Below are 19,683 nucleotides of genomic sequence, written 5' to 3' on the forward strand. Positions count from 1 at the left end.
CCTCAGGTAGGCGAAACTAAATCTCCGGAAACAGATGAAACGGGACTGTTCTACCGAAAACACACAGGATTCACTGAACCTGTCTCACTGAGTCTATCTCACCGAACGTGTCTCACTGAACCTGTCTCACTGAACCGAACCTGTCTCACTGAACTTGTCTAACTGAACCTGTCTCACCGAACCTGTCTCACTGAACCTGTCTCACCGAACTTGTCTCACTGAACCTACCTCACTGAACCTGTCTCACTGAACCTGTCTCACTGAGTCTGTCTCACCGAACCTGTCTCACTGAACCTGTCTCACTGAACCTGTCTCACTGAACTTGTCTAACTGAACCTGTCTCACCGAACTTGTCTCACTGAACCTACCTCACTGAACCTGTCTCACTGAACCTGTCTCACTGAGTCTGTCTCACCGAACCTGTCTCACTGAACCTGTCTCACTGAACCTGTCTCACTGAACTTGTCTAACTGAACCTGTCTCACCGAACCTGTCTCACTGAACCTGTCTCACCGAACCTGTCTCACTGAACCTGTCTCACCGAATCTGTCTCACTGAACCTGCCTCACTGAACCTGTCTCACTGAACCTGTCTCACTGAGTCTGTCTCACCGAACCTGTCTCACTGAACCTGTCTCACTGAACTTGTCTAGCTGAACCTGTCTCACTGAACCTGTCTCACCGAACCTGTCTCACTGAACCTGTCTCACTGAACCTGCCTCACTGAACCTGCCTCACTGAACCTGTCTCACCGAACCTGTCTTACTGAACCTGTCTCACCAAACCTGTGTCACCGAACCTGTCTCACTGAACTTGTCTCACTGAACCTGTCTCACCGAACCTGTCTTACTGAACCTGTCTCACTGAACCTGTCTCATTGAACCTGTCTCACTGAACCTGTGTGTTTTCATAAGAAAATACATTTTTTTACAGGCGACCAAATTGAATAGCCCGTAAAAAATACGGCTGGAACTTCTCAGGTAATTGGATACCCCCTATGTGTCTATGGGATGGACAATACCAGTAATTATTAGCTACAGAAGGATGTATTTGTCGGATAGTAAATGAGCATCTGATCAGTGCAAGGAGGGGTCTCAGTAATACATTATAAATCTTATAGAGTTATGTGATTATTTAAACAGTGATTCTTTGTGTTACTTACTGCTTTATAACTTGTCGGACCTGCGCGTGGTCATCATCGGTGACGTGAAAGTCCAGCACAGAGGAAATGATGGTGCCCAATCCTGACTCATGTGCAGCGCTGTAGAAGAGATACCAGCGGCCCTCCAGCTAGTACAAGAGACAGTTCCATTATTGTTATATTGTGGTCACATTGCTGCCCCCCCCCCCCCCCCCCCCCCCCCCCCCCACACACACACACACACTAGCTGGGTACAGACACACAGTACAGAGGGGGTGTTTTCGCACACAGCGGGCGATCAGCAATAGACTGCGCATGCGTATGCACCGCAATGCGCACGCGCGTCAGTCAACCACAATGGTCAGCGACGGGATGGTGCGAAAATTTCATTTGCACGGGCGTTTGCAAAGTGATTGACAGGAGGAGGTTGTTCGTGGGTGGTAACTGTCCGTTTACTGGGAGTGTTAGGGAAACCGCAGGTGTTCCCAAGCGTTACCAGGGAGGGTGAGTGACCTCAGCTCCGGCCCCGATCAGCCTGTTCTCATCGCACTGTAGAAGTAAGTCCTGGGCTGCGCAGAGACTGCACACAGTGAATTTTTGCAGCTCGGCGTACACATAGGATCGTACACTTGCACGGCAAAATTACACTCCCCCTTGGGCGGTGACTATCTGAACGCCGGACAGCAAAGTGCGGGATCTCGTGCGAGTCTAGCTGGATTTTTAAAGCGCCAATCATTTACACAACAAAACCAACCTGGTTATGCTGTGTAAATGATTGGTGCTTTAAAAATCCGCCCAACTCACATGAAATCCTGCGCTCCCTGCTTCTCGCAGACTATTACATTTAGCCCACAGGGTCAGTGCGGACAGACAGACAAGGGGTTACCTCACCTCTCTCTGTGACAGCTGGTGGGTGTAATCACTCAGGGATCTGCATGACGGGGAAGGGTCGCCGCTAATGCTGGACGTCAGCGTCAGGCAGAGAAGCAGCGAGCGCAGCAGGAGCGACATAGTGCTGGCAATCATTGTCACCGCTCCCGTGTCACTTATATACATGGACGAAGGGGACCGAGATGTGCAGCCAGGGGGCAATGTCTATCTATTATTCAAACACACAAAGCAAACAGCCTGCAAATCACATAAATACACGATACCATGAACCATTCACCTGTGACCTAGGAGTTATAGGAGGCAAATATATAACGGGACAATGGGGTCATTCTGACCCATTCGCTCGCTGCATTTTAACGCAGCAGAGCGAACGGGTCACTACTGCGCATGCGCTGGCGCCGTAGTGCGCCGGCGCATGCCAGACGGCCGTAGCAGGGATGCGATCGCCTCTGCCTGATTGACAGGCAGAGGCGATCGCTGGGCGGGAGGAGGCGGAACGGCGGCATTTGGCTGCCGTTTCATGGGTTTGGTCCGGCCAACAAAGGCGTGGCCCGACCAAACGTGGGGGTGGGCCGCAGCGGCTGCGTGATGTCACACGCAGCCGCTGCGGGCTGGAGAGCGGTGAGTAGCTCCCGGCCAGCACGCTAAAGCTGCGCTGGCCGGGAGTTACTCTTGAAGTGCCGCTGTGCGATGCCTCTGCATTTCTGCGAGGGCGGCCGGACTGACATGCGGGGGGGAGGGGGGGGCCAGACTGACATGCGGGGCGGACTAGCCCTGTGCTGGCGTCCCCCCGCATGTCAGTGTGAATGATTGTAGCTGTGCTAAATTTAGCACAGTTGCTTGCTACTCATCGCTCCCCGGCCCGCAGCGGCTGCGTGTGACGTCACGCAGCCGCTGCGGCCCGCCCCCTGTTCTGTCCAGCCAAGCCTGCATTGGCCGGACCGCTCCCACGAAACGGCGGCCAAACGCCACCGTTCCGCCCCCTCCTGCCCAGCGATCGCCTCTGCCTGTCAATCAGGCAGAGGCGACCGCAGCCCTGCTACGGCCTTCGGCCGTCTGGCATGCGCCGAGCACTACGGCACCTGCGCATGCGCAGTAGGGACCCGTTCGCTTGGCAGCGACAAAAAGCAGCGCGCGAATGGGTCAGAATGACCCCCTTTGAGCACCTAATTGCACAATAACAATTAGCAATTACGGATTCCAATATATATTTTATAAAAATTTGAATCCCTATGTGATCAGTACCACATATTATTAATTAGAAAAAACCTTGTCTGACATAATGTACATAACACAGCTTACCATATCTGCTTGATGCTTGAATCTGTGTTAAAATGGGGAGTGCTAAAGTCAGTGCCGTTTCTTGCGGCGGGCGAGCCGTGCAATCGCACGGAGAGCCCGCCGTGGCACTTTTTGAGCTCTTTGAATCCCCTCTCCTCCCGAGTGCCCAGCTCGGGGGGCGGAGTTTCGCGGAATGACGCGGGTGTGACGTGACGTCACGACGCAATCGCGTCATTCCGCAAAACTCCGCCCCCCGAGCTGGGCACTCGGGAGGAGGGAGAAGGGGGAGCCAAGCTGGCCGGCGCCGCACAAACGAGGGAGAGGCGGCTGAAGAGCGGGAAGAACCGCTTCAAACGTAAGTCAGCCTCTCTCTCTCTCCCCCACTCACCCCGCCACCTGCCGTATTGTGTAAAATGGGGACTCTTGCCTGCCGTATTGTGTAAAATGGGGACACTTGCCTGTCGTATTGTGTAAAATGGGGACACTTGCCTGCCGTATTGTGTAAAATGGGGACTCTTGCCTGCCATCATGTGTAAAATGGGGACTCTTGCCTGCTGTATTGTGTAAAATGGGGACACTTGACTCACGTAATGTGTAAAATGGGGACACGTGCCTGCCGTAATGTGTAAAATGGGGACACGTGCTTGCCGTAATGTGTAAAATGGGACACGTGTCTGCCGTACTGTGTAAAATGGGGACACGTGCTTGCCGTAATGTGTAAAATGGGGACACGTGTCTGCCGTACTGTGTAAAATGGGGACACGTGTCTGCCGTACTGTGTAAAATGGGGACTCTTGCCTGCCGTAATGTGTAAAATGGGGACTCTTGCCTGCCGTAATGTGTAAAATGGGGACACGTGCCTGCCGTAATATGTAAAATGGGGACTCTTGCCTGCCGTAATGTGGAAAATGGGGACTCTTGCCTGCCGTAATGTGGAAAATGGGGACTCTTGCCTGCCGTAATGTGGAAAATTATGTTTTAATGTATCAAGGGCATTGCGTTGTATGGCATACTATATATTTTTTATTTTTGTTCTGTGCTCGCCGTGATCTGTCGGTGCAAGGTAAAAAAATGGGGTGTAAGGTAGTCTTTTCAGACTAGACCACGCCCATTTTAGAGACCACGCCCCTTTACCGGTAGCGCACGCGTGCTAATGCGCTCACATACCTTTTACTTGTTTTAATATCTATGGGGAGGGGGGGGGGGGGGCGCATTTTTTAGTTATGTCAATGGGGAGGGTGCATTTTTCAATCTCGCACTGGGAGCCAAATTGGCTAGAAACAGCCCTGGCTAAAGTACCAAACAATCAGCTCCTACCTGTCATGTCTCTGGGGTTTTTTTTTTTTTTGGGGGGGGGGGGGGAATGTCTTAGTAGTTGATTAACTATTAATTTCTCACTCATTTTAACCCTTTAAAAGTGATGACACATCTCTACATATGTTACTTCCTTTTTAAACACCACAACACCCCAATTTGGGGTTCAAAACATTTATTTTGTTAACATGGTAATTTTTTTATTTTTTATTTTATTTTTTATTTTTTTTATAAGCAGTAGTGCTCCATTGTATCCAGGGTTTCTGGTATTCCCACATTGGGATCTCCAACTGCAGCATCTGTAGTGAATGTAAACAATACAAATTTACTTAAATCACATTATGCAATATACAAACAAGGCACAAAGCACACTTTAACCGGTGATAAAGCTAAATATTTATCTTATAACATTCACTATATATTGGTAAGAGACTCAGTACGCAATGGGCGTACAGGGTACCGTAAGGGTACGCACTTAGCGTAGCAGACGCTAGGCCGTGGTCGAGACGCACGAGCGGCACGTTCGCTCATGGCTTAGCTGGGTATCGAGCACGCTATAGGCGGTCCGAGTACCGTAATGCTACGCTACTAGCGTAGCGGACGCCGTGCCCACAAAAGGAAGACGCTCACAGGATGACACACAGTAAACCTTGTATGCGACACAATGAAAGGCTGAGCCTATACTGTAAACCTTGGTTTTGTAAAGTGAACACAATGCAATGCTAATTAACCTCTATTATATAAAAGCCTCTTGAGCGATTGAGACGCTCTGAATACTCTCAGCAATGTAATAAACACACAATACCTTGCTAAGGTTCCAAAACCTTTACTAACGAGATTTAGTTATGTAAAAGGGGAAAATACAGTTAACAGTTTATACACTACAGGCTAACATCAATATCTAAACATAATAACTACACATATACAATATACAACAGTTTAACAATAACAGAGAGAGAGAGAGAGAGTATGGCAAATACAAACAGAGAACAAGTTGGTTACAGAGACACACTTACACACTGGGGAATGATTGCTGCGCAGTCCTGGTACCAGCTCTCAAGTTAGTCAGTGATGAAAACCTTTTGTGGAGAGTAGACTGAGCTGGCCCAAGCTGGCTGCCTTATATACACTGCATACAGTACACTACAAAGGGGCCTACAATCTCATTGTTCATTGGACGCAGGAATCTGTTCTTACATTATAACAAAAGGTCATAGGTTGATTCAAACAGGTGGGCTGTGACTATTTCATACTGCTCAGGTGGGAGGGAATCTCAGGATTCCCGCCGCATGGATAATGAACTGCAAATATAGCAAATGTCCATAAACTTCTTATAGACATAACTATTCGCAGGAGCGATTGATTTCTCTCAAACCAATACCGGAATGTTTCTAATAATATACTCTACCGTTGCATACTAAACACCACTGCTCAAAACCAGTCTGACCCTTCGTATCATGTAAAGAGGGATTTCTCCGTCCATAAACCAGTTACACTAAACAAACTTACTGATATTATTAAGGAGACCATAACCTACAAAATGCACTATTTGGATTAAATATGTTGCGATCGAGTCGCTCGCTAGACGCCTGCAAACTCCGCCGTAAATACACATCTCCATGCGCAGGAGACGTCGGAGCGTCCCTTACGCAACCTGAGGGGATGCGTACGCACGGGGGAATGGGTGCACGAGCAGCGGGCAAGCGCATGGGGTTAGTACAAGGCATGAGAATAACGATATTTTTTGACTTTGACAGTCCACCCTTTGGCAGTCTCCAACAACTGCCACTTCCTAAACAAAACAGAAAAATATATGTCATCATGTAAACACCTTTTTATGATTGGGTAAGGGGAGGAGAGGAGAAGGTAGGAAAAGTATGACCTAGTGAGATAGTAAAAGCATGTGTGTATGAAATCCATGTTTAAGGGGTCATGTATCATCGTGCCGTACGTGTTTTAAATCAAGCTTCGAGGTATTGCGAAGTATACATTTGAATCCTTCTTATCCCGTGTCAAGGGTCTGTGGATGGGCTGTCAAACTCTACCGAGCTCTTTTCGGCTTTTGGTTGCAACAAATGGGGAGCACATTTAGTTGATGATACATGAAGGGGGGAACATGTGAATGCTGATATATGTGTCTATATTCCCTGTCGACTATGTGTGTCATTACCTGGAGGTTGTAGAGATGAAGATAAGAAACAATCGTTATAAATGCAGTCGTAAACTATGTGAGTTTATATAAACAGTCACCGATTGAGGTCTTGTCTGATGTCTTGTCTTGATGTACATGTTGTCTGATGTCTCTCTGTGCTTTTGCTATAAATAGCGAGCAAAAGCTTTTCCATTGTTCATAAAGTTACAGTCTCTAAAGTATTGGGCTATCGTAAAAGTTAAAGTCACTAGGGATATTGGGGGCTTGTAGCATAGTTCATCAATGGTCTGTATAAAAGAGGTTGTCAAATTCTTCTTCCAAGCGGATGTCTTTGTACCTTGGAGGAAAACAAAGGAGAAACGGGTGAAAGAAACGGACCGTGGAATCACATTTTCATCACAACATTGTCTCTATCGTTGGGTCATAAATCAAATTAATTGTTGTTATTACAGTGTCCTCGCTCCTCAGACTCATCACTCTGGTACTACCTTTACACTTCGTTAAAGCCCGAACGCATCTAAATATCAGGCCAACCAATATGACGACTCCCAGAATACACAAGAGAAATTTCCCTACGTCCATTATAATACCTTGTGTCCATTCTCCTAAACCAGAGAACCAATTTTGTGGGTTCAACCATGACACCCAACTGGTCAGCTCATTACCCACAGCAGCGAGAGTGAGATTATGTTTCCTTCGAAACTCCCACTTCAATTGCAAAATGTCATCCATCTTTTGGTCTATGACCTCGGCCGGGTCCTCAGTGCTGTTTGTAATATACGTGCAGCACTTTACACCATACTGAGTTGCTAGGGTAACACAATACCCGCCTGTCACTGCTGTGAGATAATTGAGAATCATCCTAAGCTGAACCAGCTCTGTTTTGTAGGCTTGTAACTCTTTCCCAGTGTACCTGAACGTGTCGTCATACATTTCGGTGATATTGTCTAACAAGTTCGCTAGCTCAGATATATATATATAATTAATCACTCCTCTGGCGGTACGAGTGATATCTAACGCGAGTAGGAATTGAATCCCGGTGGATTCATGGATCAGATCAGAGGCCGGATGCTCTGTCCTCTCTATCAGGTGCCTTTTAACGATGTGCTCGTAATGAGTGTGAGTATAAGGAGCTTGGGCACCGCGGTGAATATCTTTCATTTTGTTATGGGATACAGTCATTACTTCAGGCAGTACTTTTCCAATGTAACACAATCCCTCTGAGTTTGGGGCAAGCCACTTATACGCCTTTCTCCCGCATGTGAAATATGCATCATCGGGGAGAACATATGGGACAGAGTATGACATTACCATGTTACAAATTTTCCATGTGAAATCTCCTAACCCTATCTCTCCCATCTGTCTAGTACACGTATCAGGTTGTACGATATGTGCACAGTATCCTGGTGATACTTCTCCAACTCGCATGGTCCTACTTCCTAGAGTATACCTATACCGGAAATATTTTCCACTGTTGGCGATCTGGCGTATAAGCTCTGTGTCTATGGGCATTCTGTCGGCTCTATATGAAAATGTCATGGTTTGATTACTCCATGACACTTCCCAATTTCCCGGCTTTCGGGGATTGGAAATGTTAAAGCATACTAAGGACTTATCCACATGATACTGGTGGAGCTTCAAACTAGGAGGACTAGAGATATTAAACCTCTTGTCCACCGGCCTCCCACCACTTAACTCAAGTACCTCTCCTACAGTTAAAGGGAATGGTACTAGTCCTGATTTGCTATGACCTTGAGGTACTTGAGAGCATACCCAACAGTCTGTCTGCTTTAACACTTTACCCACTAAGGAGTGATAGTCACTCAATGGATGCCGGTCCATGTGGACATTAAAACTGGACTGACATTTCTTTATGCACCCATCCTCAACTATATTGTCACAATGCCTACAGATGCAGTTCTCTTCAGCCAACAATCCTTCACAATTCCTTCTATTGTCAATGCTACCAGATCGTTTTCTGATACTCGCCTTTACTCTGTGATTATGTTGCTCTTGGAAAACTACGCCTCCATCCTGGTCATCAGAACCGATTCCAGATCCTTTCTCGACCTCCATGGACTCTCACCGAAACAGACTGCTCTGGTCAACATCATGGTCACCAGGAAAATCCGTATCACAGTCTCTTGGGGCAAGTCCATCTTATAGGAGGAAAAGGAGAAATTTGTAATGGGGGTACAGAAAATAATTTTAGGGGAAAGAAAAATGTTACGATGCTTTTGTCCTCTAGTCTTGTTGTTCTTCTTGCTCTGTTGTCATCTCAAAGGTGCTGTCTCTCAGTCTTCCAAACGAACATTCTAGTGATACAATATTCCTTCCAAATCTGCGATCTTTCTGTAAGGAGCAAAAATCTTGCATTACCATTTGTCTAACTGATGTGTGACATACCATCTGTAAAGCATGAGAACATTGAGAGAGAAGATAAAAAAAAAAACGAGAGAGAGAACAATTCATATATATGTTACCTAAAACAACAAACAAAAAAACATTGTCAGATCTTCCGTTCACCATCAGGCTGTCACACCATCACATCCATTGGTATCTTTGCGCAGTCTCCCCCACCAGTATTTCCACACTTCACCCTTTTGTGCCTGGCCAGGACACACCGATGTCGGTAGGTCACACTGGGGTTAGGTAGACTTCTGCAAAGACCAAGTAGCTATGTGATGTTTGAGTTCTGCCGATGAACGTCAGAGATGGGGAAAAATAAACATTTACAGATAAATTACAAAGTTTACCTGGCCGTTCCTGTGTCTACACGGAACTGACCTCCCAATATCATTAACTGTAACCTCAGGTTTACTGTCACGACTAATGATTAACTGGCTGCAAATTACAGGTGCGGCCCAAAATTCTTCTTATATGATCCCTGATTACAATTTTGTGTATCATGACTCTGCTCGTTTTCTTGTCTAGGGGGTCTGACTTTATGTGGGCTGTTACAGTTGCTGGCATAGTGCCCTTCTCTTTTACAAAGATAACAAACCCTTGGCTTCCTCCATGTGCCAGGGGCCTGGGGTTTTGGTTGATTTGATGCCTCCTCTAGGGCTTGGATGCTCATCACCATCAACCGCTCTCCCTGTGCTTCCCTGGTTCTTTGGATATTTCGGTCATGCCGTTGTCTAGGGGGTTGATATGAGTTTTGCGTACTTTTAAGTCTACAGTCTCTTGCAAAATGTCCCTCTTTGTGACAATGATAACAAACTATCACATTTGAATTTCTCACAGGGGTTTGGGGCTTCTTACCTCCCTGTGTTTCCCTGTGCTTGCTGATGTTTTGCTCATGCCCAACAGCGGATTTTCTTAATGCAGCCACCGAGATATTTCTCCAGTTAGGTAGAGAGGTCTGTACCCTGATTCTCAGTGTGTCTTTTAAGCCGTCCATTAATACGGACACAGCTACCTCCCTATGATGTACATTTGTTTTGATGTCCGTGATCCCAGTGTTTCTAGCCATTACTTGCAGTGCTCGATTGAAATAATTAGAAGTACTTTCCCCTTCTTTTTGTCTTATGGAGAAGATTTTGTTCCACTTGACAACGGCTGGGAAATATACTCCTAACTGTCGGTTGATCTGCTTAATACATTCCTGATTGTGTTCCTCCGTACGAGGTACTTCTGTGTTTAACTTACAATCAGTAATAAACTTCGCAGGGTCAACACTGGAGGGCAAACATGCCCTCAGCACTGTCCGCCACTCTTTGTTGGTGGGTTCTGTGGAGTTTCCTAGTTCTTTAATAAACCTCTGATATGCAACTAGATCATTCCTAGGATCAGGGAATTCAGACATAATTGTCCTTAATTCTGTCCGGGACCAGGGACGGCGCATTGCACTGTCCCTGGCGGGAATGACTCCCTGAGCGTCAGTCTGTCCATTTGGGACTGTGATCACCCTGACAGGGTTAAGTTCAACTACATCATCTTGTGTTGGTTCTGCAATATGAGATACATTTGTTTGTGCGTGATATATAACACTGTACGTACCTGTGGACACGACCTCACCTGACCCTCCGTTAGGGGGTTTGACTACTGCCTTTACCGATTGGGTCGCGTCCACCTGGATGTCTTGTATGATGGCTGCTGGAGAAGGTGCCGACATCGTGCTGGGTTCACTTTCTTGCTTGTAATCCTGAGGGAAGTTTAACATGGAGTGCAACTTGCACGGGTTACAGTTGTACATTTAACAGTTTTACTTTTATCATTGTTACATTCGTTACAATTATTCTTATCATCTATACAGTTACTAAGTGCATGTTTATCATACCCCAGTGTGCCATTCTCTGTAACCACTTTCTCTCGTGTTGCCATATTTTTCTTACCAAAGTGAGAGTCAGCGGTGTAAGCTAATTCTCCTTGTATTTCACTTTCCCGTTGCCATAACTGTAAACAATCATGATATTTGATCCGTCTCTTTGCAGATTTAATGAGACATATCCTTCTCCTTAGATTTTGTAACACCTTGGGGCTAAAACTGCCTACCCGTGGGAACTTTTCCTCGTCATGCACAGTCATTCTTTCCCATTCATCGCACAAAACCTCTGTGTGTGAACCGTATTTCTCACACATGATATACCTTGCCGACCCGATTGGTCGGTTTACTGAATCAACTTGGACCAGGGTTGATCGCCCCCTACCTGAACAACTGGCCCCCATCTTTGCAGGTGTTGCTTTCGCTACCTCTGACCTTCAAATCAGGGTCTTCAGCGAACCCTTACAAAAACCAAGATGTCCGGGGTAGACTGACGGTGAATGTTTACCGAGTACCTCCACTCACTCTTCGCCCACGTTGGCCAGTACTTCAATCACTGACTCAGAGCTGCTGTACCCAACCTAGGGCCCCTATGAACCTTTATTTACTGGGGCGTTGTGGGAGTAGGTTACCCGTCCCCAGCAAGTATCGGTTGTTAGAGAATTCCTGAGTGACCAGCGAACCTCCCTTAAAATAAAAAATTTTACACAAATCACGTTAGAATGTACAAATAGCGTTTATGACCCCTCTAGCGTACGCAAATGGTACTGGGTCAAGTTACTAACTAATGCACACAATTACATGCGGTACAATCGTTCTGCACATAAGCAACTAATCTTATGTGCGGAACGACCAGTGGAATCAAAAATTGTGGCTGCGAATTCCTTCAGCCAGAGCTTAATGGCCTATATGGGTATTGCACCAACCCTCCTGGTGTTGTGCTTCTTGACTCTATCTATAGCGGACTTCCTAGTCTGCTGTACCTAGACCTCCTGGTCTGTTTCTGGACCTCCTGGTCCGTGACCTCCTGGTCTGTGTCTACAGTAGACCTCCTAATCTGCTATACTCTAATGCTCTTATTTTAATATGTTAACAAGGGATGCCTCCCAAGCCTCCGTGCTGTCACTTGCACGTATGTACCTCACGAGAACTCGATTTCCTGTGATTCCACCCAAAAATGAGAAACTTATATATATGTATACACACTCTTTCACCTCATATACTCTTTACTTTCGTTTCTGCGCAGAAATCCCTTTCATTCGGTATCACAGTCTAGTCCCGAAAGGAGTTACAACTAGAGAAGGATTATTTACGCTAAAATTTAGGACACTGAGATTGACTTGCGCTATTATCGCGTTGCCTCCGTATCGCCTACTAAAACAATACTATCGTGTGATTTGTATTACGTGGGCGTACCCATACGCTCCGTTGCGTAATATACGCTACGTGCGTCAGCCCTTGCGTCGCGTACGCTTGTCCCGCCCTTTGTTAGGGACACGTGTACACAGGCCAGACATGTCCACAGTAACACAAGTAACACGTTTATATCAATGTAAATGATCTTTAACTGTAATCATCTACCAGGCACCACACAGAACTTCCTTGTATCTTAGGCAAGCCGTGTGCGTGTTTTACAAATTACTCCCTTACGTATTAATTTTACTTTTAACTACCAATAGCAACAAATCTTTCTCAGCACGTTATCAATGATAAATGGCAAAACAGGAAGGCGAGATGTGAAAATTACACAAATGACAAATGCAGGTGTGTGCGTGTGTTGCGTATCAAACAGAAATAAAAAAGTTTTAAAAGACAATAGCGTACTGTTCTTACCTTCCGGTTCCCGAATTCCACCAGCACTCCTACAGCGTAGCGATGCAGACGCTTATCTAGTCAGCACTACCGTATCCCTCACCACCAACACGGATACAAAGGGATACGCCTTCCCGCCCTTTGCTGACAGATAAAGTCTGCTTGTGTTCGCTAGAGCGGATATGTGGAGGACGGACGAGCCGCCAATTGATAAAGCTAAATATTTATCTTATAACATTCACTATATATTGGTAAGAGACTCAGTACGCAATGGGCGTACGGGGTACCGTAAGGGTACGCACTTAGCATAGCAGACGCTAGGCCGTGGTCGAGACGCACGAGTGGCACGTTCGCTCACGGCTTAGCTGGGTATCGAGCACGCTATAGGCGGTCCGAGTACCGTAATGCTACGCTACTAGCGTAGCGGACGCCGTGCCCACAAAAGGTACACGAGCGGCGCAGACGCTCACAGGATGACACACAGTAAACCTTGTATGCGACACAATGAAAGGCTGAGCCTATACTGTAAACCTTGGTTTTGTAAAGTGAACACAATGCAATGCTAATTAACCTCTATTATATAAAAGCCTCTTGAGCGATTGAGACGCTCTGAATACTCTCAGCAATGTAATAAACACACAATACCTTGCTAAGGTTCCAAAACCTTTACTAACGAGATTTAGTTATGTAAAAGGGGAAAATACAGTTAACAGTTTATACACTACAGGCTAACATCAATATCTAAACATAATAACTACACATATACAATATACAACAGTTTAACAATAACAGAGAGAGAGAGAGTATGGCAAATACAAACAGAGAACAAGTTGGTTACAGAGAAACACTTACACACTGGGGAATGATCGCTGCGCAGTCCTGGTACCAGCTCTCAAGTTAGTCAGTGATGAAAACCTTTTGTGGAGAGTAGACTGAGCTGGCCCAAGCTGGATGCCTTATATACACTGCATACAGTACATTACAAAGGGGCCTACAATCTCATTGTTCATTGGACGCAGGAATCTGTCCTTACATTATAACAAAAGGTCATAGGTTGATTCAAACAGGTGGGCTGTGACTATTTCATACTGCTCAGGTGGGAGGGAATCTCAGGATTCCCGCCGCATGGATAATGAACTGCAAATATAGCAAATGTCCATAAACTTCTTATAGACATAACTATTCGCAGGAGCGATTGATTTCTCTCAAACCAATACCGGAATGTTTCTAATAATATACTCTACCGTTGCATACTAAACACCACTGCTCAAAACCAGTCTGACCCTTCGTATCATGTAAAGAGGGATTTCTCCGTCCATAAACCAGTTACACTAAACAAACTTACTGATATTATTAAGGAGACCATAACCTACAAAATGCACTATTTGGATTAAATATGTTGCGATCGAGTCACTCGCTAGATGCCTGCAAACTCCGCCGTAAATACACATCTCCATGCGCAGGAGACGTCGGAGCGTCCCTTACGCAACCTGAGGGGATGCGTACGCACGGGGGAATGGGTGCACGAGCAGCGGGCAAGCGCATGGGGTTAGTACAAGGCATGAGAATAACGATATTTTTCGACTTTGACAGTCCACCCTTTGGCAGTCTCCAACAACTGCCACTTCCTAAACAAAACAGAAAAATATATGTCATCATGTAAACACCTTTTTATGATTGGGTAAGGGGAGGAGAGGAGAAGGTAGGAAAAGTATGACCTAGTGAGATAGTAAAAGCATGTGTGTATGAAATCCATGTTTGAGGGGTCATGTATCATCGTGCCGTACGTGTTTTAAATCAAGCTTCGAGGTATTGCGAAGTATACATTTGAATCCTTCTTATCCCGTGTCAAGGGTCTGTGGATGGGCTGTCAAACTCTACCGAGCTCTTTTCGGCTTTTGGTTGCAACAAATGGGGAGCACATTTAGTTGATGATACATGAAGGGGGGAACATGTGAATGCTGATATATGTGTCTATATTCCCTGTCGACTATGTGTGTCATTACCTGGAGGTTGTAGAGATGAAGATAAGAAACAATCGTTATAAATGCAGTCGTAAACTATGTGAGTTTATATAAACAGTCGCCGATTGAGGTCTTGTCTGATGTCTTGTCTTGATGTACATGTTGTCTGATGTCTCTCGGTGCTTTTGCTATAAATAGCGAGCAAAAGCTTTTCCATTGTCCATAAAGTTACAGTCTCTAAAGTATTGGGCTATCGTAAAAGTTAAAGTCACTAGGGATATTGGGGGCTTGTAGCATAGTTCATCAATTGTCTGTATAAAAGAGGTTGTCAAATTCTTCTTCCAAGCGGATGTCTTTGTACCTTGGAGGAAAACAAAGGAGAAACGGGTGAAAGAAACGGACCGTGGAATCACATTTTCATCACAACATTGTCTCTATCGTTGGGTCATAAATCAAATTAATTGTTGTTATTACAGTGTCCTCGCTCCTCAGACTCATCACTCTGGTACTACCTTTACACTTCGTTAAAGCCCGAACGCATCTAAATATCAGGCCAACCAATATGACGACTCCCAGAATACACAAGAGAAATTTCCCTACGTCCATTATAATACCTTGTGTCTATTCTCCTAAACCAGAGAACCAATTTTGTGGGTTCAACCATGACACCCAACTGGTCAGCTCATTACCCACAGCAGCGAGAGTGAGATTATGTTTCCTTCGAAACTCCCACTTCAATTGCAAAATGTCATCCATCTTTTGGTCTATGACCTCGGCCGGGTCCTCAGTGCTGTTTGTAATATACGTGCAGCACTTTACACCATACTGAGTTGCTAGGGTAACACAATAGGAATTGAATCCCGGTGGATTCATGGATCAGATCAGAGGCCGGATGCTCTGTCCTCTCTATCAGGTGCCTTTTAACGATGTGCTCGTAATGAGTGTGAGTATAAGGAGCTTGGGCACCGCAGTGAATATCTTTCATTTTGTTATGGGATACAGTCATTACTTCAGGCAGTACTTTTCCAATGTAACACAATCCCTCTGAGTTTGGGGCAAGCCACTTATACGCCTTTCTCCCGCATGTGAAATATGCATCATCGGGGAGAACATATGGGACAGAGTATGACATTACCATGTTACAAATTTTCCATGTGAAATCTCCTAACCCTAACTCTCCCATCTGTCTAGTACACGTATCAGGTTGTACGATATGTGCACAGTATCCTGGTGATACTTCTCCAACTCGCATGGTCCTACTTCCTAGAGTATACCTATACCGGAAATATTTTCCACTGTTGGCGATCTGGCGTATAAGCTCTGTGTTTATGGGCATTCTGTCGGCTCTATATGAAAATGTCATGGTTTGATTACTCCATGACACTTCCCAATTTCCCGGCTTTCAGGGATTGGAAATGTTAAAGCATACTAAGGACTTATCCACATGATACTGGTGGAGCTTCAAACTAGGAGGACTAGAGATATTAAACCTCTTGTCCACCGGCCTCCCACCACTTAACTCAAGTACCTCTCCTACAGTTAAAGGGAATGGTACTAGTCCTGATTTGCTATGACCTTGAGGTACTTGAGAGCATACACAACAGTCTGTCTGATTTAACACTTTACCCACTAAGGAGTGATAGTCACTCAATGGATGCCGGTCCATGTGGACATTAAAACTGGACTGACATTTCTTGAAGCACCCATCCTCAACTATATTGTCACAATGCCTACAGATGCAGTTCTCTTCAGCCAACAATCCTTCACAATTCCTTCTATTGTCAATGCTACCAGATCGTTTTCTGATACTCGCCTTTACTCTGTGATTATGTTGCTCTTGGAAAACTACGCCTCCATCCTGGTCATCAGAACCGATTCCAGATCCTTTCTCGACCTCCATGGTACTCTCACCGAAACAGACTGCTCTGGTCAACATCATGGTCACCAGGAAAATCCGGATCACAGTCTCTTGGGGCAAGTCCATCTTATAGGAGGAAAAGGAGAAATTTGTAATGGGGGTACAGAAAATAATTTTAGGGGAAAGAAAAATGTTACGATGCTTTTGTCCTCTAGTCTTGTTGTTCTTCTTGCTCTGTTGTCATCTCAAAGGTGCTGTCTCTCAGTCTTCCAAACGAACATTCTGGTGATACAATATTCCTTCCAAATCTGCGATCTTTCTGTAAGGAGCAAAAATCTTGCATTACCATTTGTCTAACTGATGTGTGACATACCATCTGTAAAGCATGAGAACATTGAGAGAGAAGATAAAAAAAAAAAACGAGAGAGAGAACAATTCATATATATGTTACCTAAAACAACAAACAAAAAAACATTGTCAGATCTTCCGTTCACCATCAGGCTGTCACACCATCACATCCATTGGTATCTTTGCGCAGTCTCCCCCACCAGTATTTCCACACTTCACCCTTTTGTGCCTGGCCAGGACACACCGATGTCGGTAGGTCACACTGGGGTTAGGTAGACTTCTGCAAAGACCAAGTAGCTATGTGATGTTTGAGTTCTGCCGATGAACGTCAGAGATGGGGAAAAATAAACATTTACAGATAAATTACAAAGTTTACCCGGCCGTTCCTGTGTCTACACGGAACTGACCTCCCAATATCATTAACTGTAACCTCAGGTTTACTGTCACGACTAATGATTAACTGGCTGCAAATTACAGGTGCGGCCCAAATTTCTTCTTATATGATCCCTGATTACAATTTTGTGTATCATGACTCTGCTCGTTTTCTTGTCTAGGGGGTCTGACTTTATGTGGGCTGTTACAGTTGCTGGCATAGTGCCCTTCTCTTTTACAAAGATAACAAACCCTTGGCTTCCTCCATGTGCCAGGGGCCTGGGGTTTTGGTTGATTTGATGCCTCCTCTAGGGCTTGGATGCTCATCACCATCAACCGCTCTCCCTGTGCTTCCCTGGTTCTTTGGATATTTCGGTGATGCCGTTGTCTAGGGGGTTGATATGAGTTTTGCGTACTTTTAAGTCTACAGTCTCTTGCAAAATGTCCCTCTTTGTGACAATGATAACAAACTATCACATTTGAATTTCTCACAGGGGTTTGGGGCTTCTTACCTCCCTGTGTTTCCCTGTGCTTGCTGATGTTTTGCTCATGCCCAACAGCGGATTTTCTTAATGCAGCCACCGAGATATTTCTCCAGTTAGGTAGAGAGGTCTGTACCCTGATTCTCAGTGTGTCTTTTAAGCCGTCCATTAATACGGACACAGCTACCTCCCTATGATGTACATTTGTTTTGATGTCCGTGATCCCAGTGTTTCTAGCCATTACTTGCAGTGCTCGATTGAAATAATTAGAAGTACTTTCCCCTTCTTTTTGTCTTATGGAGAAGATTTTGTTCCACTTGACAACGGCTGGGAAATAAACTCCTAACTGTCGGTTGATCTGCTTAATACATTCCTGATTGTGTTCCTCCGTACGAGGTACTTCTGTGTTTAACTTACAATCAGTAATAAACTTCGCAGGGTCAACACTGGAGGGCAAACATGCCCTCAGCACTGTCCGCCACTCTTTGTTGGTGGGTTCTGTGGAGTTTCCTAGTTCTTTAATAAACCTCTGATATGCAACTAGATCATTCCTAGGATCAGGGAATTCAGACATAATTGTCCTTAATTCTGTCCGGGACCAGGGACGGCGCATTGCACTGTCCCTGGCGGGAATGACTCCCTGAGCGTCAGTCTGTCCATTTGGGACTGTGATCACCCTGACAGGGTTAAGTTCAACTACATCATCTTGTGTTGGTTCTGCAATATGAGATACATTTGTTTGTGCGTGATATATAACACTGTACGTACCTGTGGACACGACCTCACCTGACCCTCCGTTAGGGGGTTTGACTACTGCCTTTACCGATTGGGTCGCGTCCACCTGGATGTCTTGTATGATGGCTGCTGGAGAAGGTGCCGACATCGTGCTGGGCTCACTTTCTTGCTTGTAATCCTGAGGGAAGTTTAACATGGAGTGCAACTTGCACGGGTTACAGTTGTACATTTAACAGTTTTACTTTTATCATTGTTACATTCGTTACAATTATTCTTATCATCTATACAGTTACTAAGTGCATGTTTATCATACCCCAGTGTGCCATTCTCTGTAACCACTTTCTCTCGTGTTGCCATATTTTTCTTACCAAAGTGAGAGTCAGCGGTGTAAGCTAATTCTCCTTGTATTTCACTTTCCCGTTGCCATAACTGTAAACAATCATGATATTTGATCCGTCTCTTTGCAGATTTAATGAGACATATCCTTCTCCTTAGATTTTGTAACACCTTGGGGCTAAAACTGCCTACCCGTGGGAACTTTTCCCCGTCATGCACAGTCATTCTTTCCCATTCATCGCACAAAACCTCTGTGTGTGAACCGTATTTCTCACACATGATATACCTTGCCGACCCGATTGGTCGGTTTACTGAATCAACTTGGACCAGGGTTGATCGCTCCCTACCTGAACAACTGGCCCCCATCTTTGCAGGTGTTGCTTTCGCTACCTCTGACCTTCAAATCAGGGTCTTCAGCGAACCCTTACAAAAACCAAGATGTCCGGGGTAGACTGATGGTAAATGTTTACCGAGTACCTCCACTCACTCTTCGCCCACGTTGGCCAGTACTTCAATCACTGACTCAGAGCTGCTGTACCCAACCTAGGGCCCCTATGAACCTTTATTTACTGGGGCGTTGTGGGAGTAGGTTACCCGTCCCCAGCAAGTATCGGTTGTTACAGAATTCCTGAGTGACCAGCGAACCTCCCTTAAAATAAAAAATTTTACACAAATCACGTTAGAATGTACAAATAGCATTTATGACCCCTCTAGCGTACGCAAATGGTACT

General features: G+C 45.4%; 1 protein-coding gene across 2 annotated transcripts in view; it reads right to left on the bottom strand.

Annotated features, from left to right (window-relative positions):
* Nucleotides 1-2,178, bottom strand: part of LOC134949616 (uncharacterized) — a 67,888-nt gene extending 65,710 nt beyond the window's left edge. For both annotated transcript variants that reach the window (XM_063938315.1, XM_063938314.1), the window contains exons 1-2: nt 2,032-2,178; nt 1,162-1,289 (exon numbers count right to left, since the gene is read on the bottom strand). In XM_063938315.1, coding sequence (XP_063794385.1) covers nt 1,162-1,289; nt 2,032-2,166 — 263 coding nt within the window. In that variant the 5' untranslated portion in view covers nt 2,167-2,178. The remainder of the gene's footprint in view (nt 1-1,161; nt 1,290-2,031) is intronic.
* Between the last annotated feature and the right edge of the window lie 17,505 nt (nt 2,179-19,683).

Source organism: Pseudophryne corroboree, chromosome 8 (assembly GCF_028390025.1).
Source record: "Pseudophryne corroboree isolate aPseCor3 chromosome 8, aPseCor3.hap2, whole genome shotgun sequence".
Classification (NCBI taxonomy): Eukaryota; Metazoa; Chordata; class Amphibia; order Anura; family Myobatrachidae; genus Pseudophryne; species Pseudophryne corroboree.